The sequence below is a fragment of the Cyprinodon variegatus genome, unplaced genomic scaffold, assembly GCF_000732505.1.
Source record: "Cyprinodon variegatus isolate N-32 unplaced genomic scaffold, C_variegatus-1.0 Scaffold724, whole genome shotgun sequence".
NCBI classification, from domain to species: domain Eukaryota; kingdom Metazoa; phylum Chordata; class Actinopteri; order Cyprinodontiformes; family Cyprinodontidae; genus Cyprinodon; species Cyprinodon variegatus.
Window position 1 is genome coordinate 18,025 of NW_015151177.1, and position 11,448 is coordinate 29,472.

General features: G+C 39.3%; 1 protein-coding gene across 1 annotated transcript; it reads right to left on the reverse strand.

Moving 5' to 3' along the window:
• Window positions 1-8,587: 8,587 nt before the first annotated feature.
• Window positions 8,588-10,825, reverse strand: LOC107097782 (nicotinamide riboside kinase 2-like). Its single transcript, XM_015395072.1, has 8 exons — window positions 10,559-10,825; window positions 10,078-10,168; window positions 9,855-9,903; window positions 9,476-9,665; window positions 9,320-9,391; window positions 9,120-9,226; window positions 8,936-9,026; window positions 8,588-8,845 (listed from the first exon to the last, which is right to left on the reverse strand). Exons 1-7 carry the CDS (start codon window positions 10,582-10,584, stop codon window positions 8,941-8,943), a joined length of 621 nt encoding a protein of 206 aa, XP_015250558.1. The 5' UTR covers window positions 10,585-10,825; the 3' UTR covers window positions 8,588-8,845; window positions 8,936-8,940.
• Window positions 10,826-11,448: the final 623 nt, after the last annotated feature.

The following is an 11,448-nucleotide window of genomic DNA, read 5'->3' on the forward strand; positions in this document are numbered from 1 at the left end:
TGTAAACCTTTAAAAGAGTAAAATATTACATTCTATTTCCCAGAAGCCAGACAGGAACTGACAGGCTGAGTCTTTGTCGGTTTTCACAGCACCCATTTTTAACCCCCCTCCACTGCTCTTCTATGTTGATCCTTGGCCCATATGGAAGAGGATACCTGTAGATTTTTCCTTCCTAACTGGGCCAAGCCCTGGATGTTCTCACTCCTGTCCCACCACTATTGGTTTAGCTTCAGGAGTTTTATTCAGGGTCTCTAAACCTGGACAAGGTTCGTTGGTACCTATCAGTACCTTCATGTTTAGCCAGGGGGCAGCTGAGATAACCCAGGCTCAGGATTACAACTGGAAGGCTCCTTTAGCGGTTTTCTAGGAATTTGAAACTGGGTTCAAACCATTGAAGTGGCGAAGAGCTTACACCTTCTGGCCTGAAAATGCCTCTGGTTCACCTGGAAGAAGCTGAGGGTCTCAGATTCCTTCTGGACACTTTACAAACATATATCTACTATGTATTGAACCAATAGAGATTTGCTGATGATTTCATATCAGCCAGAAGATAATCCGAGAAAAAAGAACAGTTGTTTTTCTGAAATCTTCCTCAAGATGTCTTTTCTTCTCTATCTACACACTGTGTTTGTCCACAACTATAAAAACAAAGTAAATTAACAATAAGAATTATACAATATAATAATGTTGATTCATTATCGGGTTATAAAAACTGGATGAAATGTTCACATGGTTTGAATATAATTCCAGCAAACTTGAACTGCAGCACATCTCTCAGTTTTGTGTTTTTTAACCCAAAGCTGTTTTTGGAAAGAAAGGATTGTTTTTCCTTACCCTGTACGGCAAATAACTTTCAGCTTGTTTCGTAATGTGGCAAATGTTTTAAAAATATAACTCTTTGGCATTACAGGCAGATAACTAAACCACCTGACCAATCATTTGACCTCAACCCTGTACTAACACAACAGGTAAAATTAAGGTCTTTATGCATTAGAACCAGGATTACTGTGTATAAATCTGTTCATTCTGCACTCATTGATGCCTCCCTTTTCTGTTGGTTCAATCTCAAACTAAATCTTTTTGTTTTTATGAAGCTAATTATTTGATTCAAAATGGGTTTTGTTCACCCAGCAGGTGGAGGCATTACAGCCTGGTGAGGGAAGTCAGCTAAAGAGGCACAATGTTTTCAGAAGCCCGGCCAGCGTCGTCTCAAAGCATTCGGTTGGAGACTTGTCTCTACTTTTAGAAAGTCACCCGTCAGGGAAAACACAGTCTCCCCTCACTAAAGCCGCAGGCGAGTCACAGACACAGAGCAGAAGAAACAGATGATGTTGTAGCCTTCTAGTCTGAGTAAACAGTGATTCAGGCGGGGTGAGGAGTGGGAGGCTGTGGTCTGCACCAGACTGGCAGCTCCAGGCCTCTCCCAGACCCTCTATAACAGGATATGGTCCTCGGGCTCTCACTAAGCATAAACGCATGATATTATTATTCTCTTTAGGTTTTACCATTTGGTTTGAGTGGTGGAGATTGAGCACGCTCTGTGCCGTGTGAAAAGTTCACCCGCAGTTCTGGAAAACTTATTTCTACAGTGTTTTTGTCGAAGACATCAGTGAATTAGGTGATTTTTCCCTTCTCCACCATTCCTTATGTAACTTTTCACATTCGTGTCTGGATGAGTGGGTGCTGTGGGAATGAAGAACATTTGTAATTAGGTTTCTGTGACGCAGCAGATGGGATGGAACAGTTTACCAATTCCCCACGTAACCAAAACAACTTTCCAAAACAGTAATTTTACATTTCCAGGTCAGAAATATGTTTTCTCTTTCACTCTCATCCTCATTGAATAACATACTACCTCAATACAGTTTGAGCATGCATTTAAATAACCATTAACCAGCTAAAGAAACCAACTCCACAAAATCAAAGTCGGCTGATTCAGAGCAGGCCAGGGTATTCTTATATAATGGCAATGGGAAAGGACAGCAATGGTCTCAAAAATATATCTGTTGCTGCACAGCATTCTGGAATAATATGTAATATTCTATACCTTTATAGCGAGAGGGATTATTTGCAGAAAACATTAATCCCTAAGTTACAATAAGAACTGCATTTTAGATGGTATGGGCTGCAGGTAGAATAATAAAGGCTCAAGTTCATGACATATTAATTGATAACAAATCTGGTCTATTTTTAAAAGTTGCCAAAATGTAAAATCTGTTTTTCATTAAAGAAAAAAAGAAATGTTAACCACAGGACCTCTAAAACCTCTGAAAGAGTGTCCATTTAGATCAGCAGTCTCTAACTCCAGTGCTAGAGGGCCAGGTTCCTAGACATGTCTCTGCTTCAACACCTGACTACAGTATGAGCTAATTAGCAGAGAGCTGCAGAGATTTGCTGCATGTCAGTGAGGTAGTTTAACCATTCGTTTCAGGTGTGTAGGATAAACGACAGTTTGAACTTCAGTACATAGGCTTTATGGATATGAGTATGAGACCTCTGCTTTACATGGAGTAAAAAATAGAGACTTAAGGCGGGGAACCATGTTTGGCTGAAAAGGCAACATGTTTTTAGCACAAAAACACCAACTGTTTTCCATGATGATGAATGGCTGATGATCGGGGTGTAAAATGAAGCCGTACGATCAGAGGACCAATAGCCCTTAAGATCAAATACATCAAAATATAAATTATTATACATCAAATTAAACATCAAAGTCCTTTTTTTTATTTTTTTTAACACTGTCCTGTCTGGCAATGTGGCAATAAGAATAATTGTCTTGATGCCAAATAGAGCCCAACAGATTTTACTTTCACAGTGGAGCACTATCGCCATAGTGATCCGCTTGATTTATGCATATAAATAGCTTTTATATAATTCATGCAGGGAGTATTACAGATTTTATGGACACTTCAATGTAAGTAGAACAGGAAAAGAAACACAGGAAAAAAGAGGAGATAAAAGGGAGATAATGATAAAATATATTCAGTCTGCTTCATCATCTGCAAAGAGATGTAAAAAGAACAGCACAACCAACGGATATAGCATAAAAGATACAATAAAGTAACACTTTGATACTATCGCTGAAATGTAAGTAGTATTATTTAATCTGACATGTACACTGTGGTAGCTGTAGATAAGAATATGGGATGTATTATTGAATGTAATATTATGTATGGAAGTGAATTTCAAAGTACGTAGAACCAAGCACCTGGTGTTGTTTGTGAGAGTGCATTTGTGCATGTAAAGTTTATCCAAAGGAAAAACGCTCAATAGTGGTTGTGCAGAGCCAAAGAGGCACCCCTCCAGAGCACTGAGGTGAGCGCCGGGGGACCCAAAGCCCCCCCCCCAAAGTGGATCCCGAGGCCCCAGGGGCGCCCTGCCCCCCAGCAGGAGCCCCAACTGGGCCCCGGGGGACCAGGCCCCACTGAGCAGCCGCCAGGAATAAGCCAGCACCCACCCAGGCATCCACCCCCAAACACCGAGCCCCACCAGTGCACCGGTGAGCCCAAGTGCCAGCCAGCGGAGGGGAGCAGGATGGGGGGGGGGATGGGCTTTGCACCTAGTGGAGACTTTAGATGTTCTTGGGAGAGGGAGCAGTTCAGACCCCAACCTGACAAGTAAATAAATAAATTAAAAAAGAAGAAAAAAACACATCCTCATCTTTCTGCAGCTCATACTCATTATGGGTTTATAACTACATCCTGTAGTGGATCAGGAATGTTGTCCACCTGAACCTTCCTGCTCACAGAGAGACATTAAAGACACAAAGACATTTTTTCAACTTTTTCGGGAGGTTGAAATGCACATTTCACATCAAAACATGTTTCCATAAAGTTTGCATATTACTAAGCAGATGTTTATGGGATAAAGTTGACCCAGCTTGTAGAGGTCACAAATCACCTTCTAATCTCCTTCATGTTTTCTGTGGATTTTTATTTTTCATGTTTCATTGTGTTGGAGAGGTAAGCCTAAAAAGGTTTTTCACATATGTATCGTACCCTGTGGATTAGCAGGGGTTTCCAAAACAGTTACTACCTCATCTGGACGTTCCTTAACTGTTCAAAGGAGTTTTATCCTAGAGGAGAGTGAATGTCTATATTAGTTGAAAAGAAATAAGATTTATAGCTATTTCAAAACGCAGAAATAGCCCGATTAATGGCAGAAAATCCAAAAAAAAAAAGGTACACATCTGGTTTCAACTTTAATGATTCATTGTTAGTTAATTTTAGATCCTACATTAGTTTATAGTATTTGATGCATCCAAATGGCAAGAGTTGACCTTGCAGACCATGTTGCACACTGGTCCCTCTGCTGCCATTTGTACATGCCATTATTTCTATTTTGGATGACAATCTAAATACTTCTTTCAGTGTCTGTTGAGCTGCAACAACAACAACAACAACACTGCAGTGCGGCCAGTTTAATATCTAATGCCATGTTGGGAGATGCAGTGTGCTGTTGTGTCGGCATTGCGGTCAGATCTCCCCAGACTGTGTCCACTCAGAATAAACACAGACAGAGTGGGTGAGATATTTTTACTTCAACCTCACACAGGTAAGGCGTTGAGACCTGCTCAGCTCACTGCCACAGTGGGTCACAAACGTTAAAAGTTTCCAAAACAAATCTCTACAGCCAATTTTTTTTTGTCTTGACACATTTTATAAATGGAAAAAAAAAAAAAAATGGCTCCAGTAAGGCTGCAGTAAAAGGGACAAATAAAGAAACAACTGGTAAGCTGGAAATGAGGAGTTGTGGGTGAAAGGGTGTTTTGCCTGAATAAATGGGCCCTATCCCTGTTGTTTTCTTTGGTTAGAATATGTTAAAGAGCACACTGGGATTCTGTTAGCAGGACAGAGATATTGTTTTGAGACAGACAGCCGCATAGGGATGGTTAGCGGTTACACGGCCATGTCCTGTCTGACCTGCGTGAGGTGGAGATGTGATAATCCAAACCCTAACTCTATGGAGTTAGAGGTCTGAGGTAGTTTTTATAGGGTTGTTTATATGCTCTATTTGAGTCAGCCGCAGTGCAGACTCTTGCTTCCTCTGCTTGGGACAGACTGAGAGAGGTGCTTTGCAGATGGGTGCAAGTTAGACACTTGTGCACGCGGGCGCACGCTCAGACACAGGCAGGAGGAAAAACAGCAAACAAGATCCAGTCAGGGCCGGTACTGCTCCCTCGTCACCCGCAATGAGGTGGTTGGTGTGGTTCAGAAAAATGCCTGGATTTTCATTGTCCAGTCATACAACAAAAATGTTTCCATATTAAGATTTTAATCTGAGTACAGCAATTTATTCTGCAAATAACACTCTTTATAATTTTTACAAAAAGATTTTTATGAGATATTTTCTGTTTAACATGAGAAAACTAAAATTAAGCAGAAAGAATCAGGTTTACCTGCAATAGTCATTGTTTAATAATTACTTATCTCTTATGCCAGACTGCTAAGCTTGCTCACTGCAAGTAAAACCCCGATCTAAAGTTACTTTTCCCCAGCTGCACCCTGAAAATAAATTAACACCCCCTTCATATAAATTTTTAAAGCTTTTGTTTGTTTTGGAGGTGGGACTTTACAAGGAACAACTGTTAAAGTTTGACGTATCTGAGGATGTGGGCACAAAGGAGACATGAAACGAAACAACAAAAGAACAAAACATCAGTTTTAAAAAGCACAAATTAAAACCCCCAGCGCTTCATGCTTTTTTCAGCTAAACCGACTTTTTTTTTTAGCTTAAAAACAAAGTCAGCTTTGTGAGATAGTCTTCTGAAATCCAGACAGAGGTGTGTCGGTGAGGTTGCCTTTTCTTTGGTTTAATAACTAGAGAAAATATGTGAAACTGTATTATTAATGAGCTAAAACATTAGAGTAAGAAGCATGAGGTATTGGGGGGGGGGGGGGGGTACTCTTCTTTTAGAGTCATGGCGAAAAAGTTTGTTTTAGGATTTGTCTTTTCTATTTTTAAATACCGAATAATTCAAGATCCTTATATTTTCCAAGAGCTTTAAATTTCGATGCATTCAATGCATGTAAATATGCATAATTTGTCACATCTCTGCAATTTAACTTTTGCTTTCCAGCATTAACTTTGGATCTAAATCATGCTTTTTGAGACCAATTCTTTTCTTAAACAGGTTTTGAGTTGATGACAGTGTTTTCTAACTAGATCTTAAAGGGAGCTAACCACAGATTCTCAAATGGGTTAGGATTTAGTGATTTTTTTGGGAGTTCAAAGTTTTGGTTTTGTTTTTTTCCACTTTGAAATCTCGTTTGCAAATGTTCCTGTAGTTTTGAGACCCAAAAATAATTTTGGCCCATAGTTGTTAAGGCTGCCATAATGATCCTGTTTAAAAAGGTTTATTCCTCGTTTAACAGCGTATTTTTCTGTTTCTGCTGTTACCGTGCACAGTCTGTCTCAGTCTTGCAGCCAGAGGGACATTTCAACTGCTCTGTGGTGTGTGAATAACAGACATCCACCCATGCTTGTTTTGCAGACATCCACACATGCGTGCTGAATTATTATCAACATCTAAAGACACGTGAGGTGGAAAATTCTACTAAATATATCACCTTGTTTTAAAACAGCAGAGGATTTGGTTTAATACGTCATAGTTGGAGTATTTTAACTGAAAATAAACGTATATGATACGCAAAAGTACTGCAGTGCAGGAATTAAATACATCTTGCAGAAATACATAGAGGAAATAACCTCAAATGTAGGTCAGGGGGAGGCTTTAAAACTAACCGAATGCAAACATCTGACCCACTGCCATATATGCCTTGCTGCATTACATAATGTGTTATCACAGCGGCACGAGGAGGGAAAAAAGTGAAATTGATTTCACTCTACAGCGACACGCCCATTTCTCCAGACTTCCATGGAAGTATGAATCAGATTTGTGCCTAGATTAGCTCCACTGCAATTACTGTCACACAAATAAAGCAAAGACGTAACGTAGTGAACATCATGGCAGCTGGCACACATCTGTAGCCAGTTTTCTAAATATTAAAAAAATATATATTTAAAAAGGTTGATCATGCCTAATAATCAAGGGTGGGTAGTAACTAGTTATATGTATGAGTTCACATTGAGGAGCCCTTTTTTTAACCAGAATAAAAAAGTTAGCACCTCTATCAGTAGAGTACATTTTTTGGACACTCAACCCATTGTGAGTAACTTTGCTCAATATTGAACAAACTTACTTGAAGCAATACACCAGAGAGACACATCCAGTTTCTATTTTACACATATTTGTACTAAACGTTTCAATTCAATTTATTTGTTGTCATTTAGAGATGAACTAACATAAACTGTATCTCTACTGTCAATGCATGATTGCTGTGTGAGATTCCTGTAGAGTCAATGAGTCAATGCAATCAGCTAGTTTTCCACAGATAGAAAACTCTGTAAAGTGCCTTGAGATACATGTGTTGTTAATTAGTGCTAAATAAACTAAATGAAAATGTAATTATGTTGTTGCTGGCAATAACCTATACTATTTGCATCTATACAAACACATTATATGGAGGCCTCGTGGTTAGGGCATTAAGCTTGGAATCCTGAGGTTATGAGTTCAAAGCCCGCTCCTACAGACTTCCACTCTGGCTCCCTGAGCAAGACCCTTAACCCCACACTGCTCCCCGGGCGCCCTACAATGGCAGCCCACTCTCCAATGTGAGATCAATAAAGTTTAATTTATGACATACTGTATTGCTTTCATAAGTTCTTTTATGTATACATTGTTTATTACACTTAAAATCTTATGTTAAAAATGTAAATTAAATAGAACTTTTTATTAAATGTTCCATTATACCAAAAACACCATCTTTTTACTTCTGTAATTTGGTGGATTTACTTTTAGGTAAGAATGTGTTGCATTAATCCAATACCCTACCTTAATAGGTCTAATGCCTGAACAGTTAGATTCAGGTCAAAACACATTTTGAAAAACATATATATAATTGCAAGGAACGAAATGTACTTATTCAGGGTGATTTTAAAGCAAAGTTTGAATTTCATGTGTTTTGCACAAAAAAAAAATTAACCTTAAGCCTTAAATTGGTCAATCAGATCTTAAGGAATAGGTTATCGGTGTGCTTAAAGAACCCAGAGCCTGTGACAGCAGCTTTTAGTTAAGAATTTAGTAAACTGTTCATGAGTAAGGTGCTTTAATTTGTTTATATTTTACTAAATAATCTATATTTTAAATGCATTTAATCAGTTTTGTATCATTTGAATTACTAGTCTGAATTTATCATTTTCTTTAACAGAGGGGGTATGTAAAGCCCAACAGCAAGTCTCCCATTTCACTTGGATGTTCAGGATTACATAAACTGCAGGTTTCTGCTATGACTACTAGGGAAACCGGGCCCCAAGTCTGAATTTGTGGGCACTCATAACTTCTGGTCACGAGGTTGACTTGTGACGTCACTTATCACCCACACCAGCTGCTGCGCAGAGGCAGATAGTGAACGTCATGTTCTTAGAGTGACCTTGTTGGCCTCCAACTTAACCATCAGGGGCCTCAGATGAGAGGTTTCATAATTTCAGACCAATCATTTCAAGTAAATGAAAAATAACTCCAAGATGGCAGAAGAATCATTTATTGACACATGCCTCATAGTGCAACCATCTCTTAAACAATTCCAACAGATCTCTTTGGAGTGTAGGCTGTAACAAAGCAATAAATACGAAAGATAAATTCATGCCAACATTGCATGCTGTAAAGCATTTTATATATAAAAAAAAAATCTTGACAATTAATTGCCAGGTATAAAAGATATTAAGGCAAGATGGTCTTCTGCTTGCACACCGAGTACATGATTTCCTTAGCCGATCGCATGACCTGAAACAGAAAAAAATAATAATCAGCAACTTATTATTATTATGATGGATTACAGTACTTCACACCACACACAAACAGATGATTTAGTACCTTTGTTAGAAAGATTTCTGGATTTTATTCAGGATGTCACCATAGACCAGGTTGAACAACTGCTCCTTCGTCATGGTTCCATCTAGCTGCACTGTAAACACATACGGACAATATGATAAACTGGCACCTCTGCAAGCTGGTTTACGTTCAAAAGAGGATAATCTTCCCCAGATGTCATACTTACAAACATCAACACCTGATTCCTCCATGATTTTTGTGTGTTTCTGATACATGGGCCAGACATGGCCATCAAACAGACCCGGTGGGTCAGGCACCTTGTAGTTCCTAGAGCTTCACAGATAAAAAACAAAAACAAAGCTTAATTTGGAAGGAGAAAAAAAAAAAGACTTAGAAAATAAGCTCAGGATGATATTAGACACTTACCACCTCCTCTTTTTGCATTCTTCATATGGGATGGACATAAAGTAGCGCTGGTTAAACACGTCGATCAAAGGCCTGCAGGGAAAAGTAAAAAATTTGATTAGCAATTTAGGCAAAGGTCAAGCTAATGACCTGTCTGGATGCCAGCTATGCCCTTACTGATAGGTGTAAAGCAGAAAGCCCTCCACAATAAGGATGTGAACCTCCTCATCCTTGCTGCGGTCAGACTTCGGGATAATCTCAGAGTCCAGGGTGTTATTGACGCCATGAGACTTCTCAAACTTCACGGGATTCTCCAGCCATGCGTAGATGGTGCTCATCATGGCATCCATATCCAGAGCGGTGATGACTACACAGAGAAGTGGGTGGGAAGGGAAAAGAAATGTAGCAGAGGTCGCATTGTAAGTAAAAGTCATTGTATAACAAGTTTTTCCTTATTGCATGCAGGTTACAAATGAAACTGCGTTCCATTTTTAAGCAATTGCAGACACACACACAAGCTCCCACACACAACCCCGCCATAAAAACCCAGGCTTACCATCATACTGCTTAAAGCCATCTTCACCAACTTCAATCTGATCTTGGGGCTGAAACATACATTGATAAGATGTACCCAGGTACATTCTTCTACACCTACACTCTGCTATATGGAAGTTTAACAGATATACTAGGTCTATTAATGGAAGAGACCGAGGAGAGACAAACCATTGAGTGGTCCCTTTGGTTCACTAAACATTGAGATTTGTGGGAATGGTGCTCACCTTGAAGAAGTCATCCTGGTGGACCACACAGCAGTTGGGAAGACTGCGGATCAGTCGGTTGGTGAGGGTGGTTTTCCCTCCGTTGGTAACTCTGTGTGGAAAAATGAAGGGGACAAATCCAATTAAACAAAAAACATTGTAAAGATACACATTTATAACAATCCAAGATCGATAACTACACGAAATGTATTGAAATAGTGTGTTTAATTTTGCTTTTCAATAGAATCACGTGCAAAGAATGAATCAAGGAAGCGGATGGCCCATCTGTTACACTCTTATAAGCAGTTAGCTTACGCATATAAATCAAACTCGGAAATAAAAACATACTTAAAACCGATGAGTTTTGTTTACCGTATTTTTGTGTGAAATATACATCCAACATATCAAACAGAGCAATGTTTTATGTTATCTGCCAAGCCTCCACGTGTAGCGTCCTTTAAAGGCCTGTAAGGAAGTAGCCTAGCTTAGCATCGAGACTCACCCGCCAATGCCGATGATGTACTTCATGGTGTCGGATGGGTAAGGCTTGAGTCGGTCGTTGAGAGTTCAAAACGTCAATAAAAACCGGGTCAGGAGCACAATGATCTGACGGGAAGAAAGCTTAAAAGAGAAAGGCTCCAGCAGGAAACGTCAACTACTTGACTCCTCCATGATACTTGAGTTTAGAGAGTAAGGTAAGAGCAGAGACGGGCTGTCACTCGGACCGCGGTCTTCCACCGAGAGAGAACCTCGTTGTTCCGTTGCTTCCACACATACTGAGAAAAGGCCCGTGATTGGATATTTAAAGACTATGAGGCTTGGCGAGCAACCAATCACGGATGAGCTTTCCTGTGGGTCATGCTCGCTCCTCCTACCAAACCACGGCACGGTTTAAGGGAGGAAATAGAAAACTGAATAACAAAAAAGTGGATTGGTAAACAAACAGAAGCAAAACTATGAAAAAACCGCTAAGAATAAAAACAAATCATTTATTTCTAGAGTCTTCCCTTATTTCTGATAAACGGTTGCAGAAAAGACATGGTGAAGCTCGGAAATCAATGATAACATAAAATGCAGATAACACTGTTTGTACTGTTTTAAGAAAGCACACCCAATAATTGCTGTGGAAATTAGGCAGACATCTTTATTTGCAGCTTTGAAATTACAATATTAGAGCTCCATGAATAGATAAAACACAGTGATTACCTACGAAATGGTAAAGTCTTATACAGGCAGATAAAAATAATAATAAAGTTGCTCAGTATGTACAATGTGAGTCAATATATAGATACAGTAACTGTAAAACTCTTTAAATAATTCAAGTGTTCATGCATATAGCCATGTGGTCCTTAATGAGTTTTAGAATATTTGTTTTAATACCAAGTGTACAAA

Excerpts from the sequence above, each read along its gene's own strand:
- LOC107097782 (XM_015395072.1), bottom strand. The coding sequence starts at position 10,584 with ATGAAGTACATCATCGGCATTGGCGG. Across the intron at positions 9,904-10,077 it reads ACCAGGATGACTTCTTCAAG|CCCCAAGATCAGATTGAAGT; the intron begins GTGAGCACCATT and ends TGTATGTTTCAG. Across the intron at positions 9,392-9,475 it reads TTTCTGCTTTACACCTATCA|GCCTTTGATCGACGTGTTTA; the intron begins GTAAGGGCATAG and ends TTTTCCCTGCAG.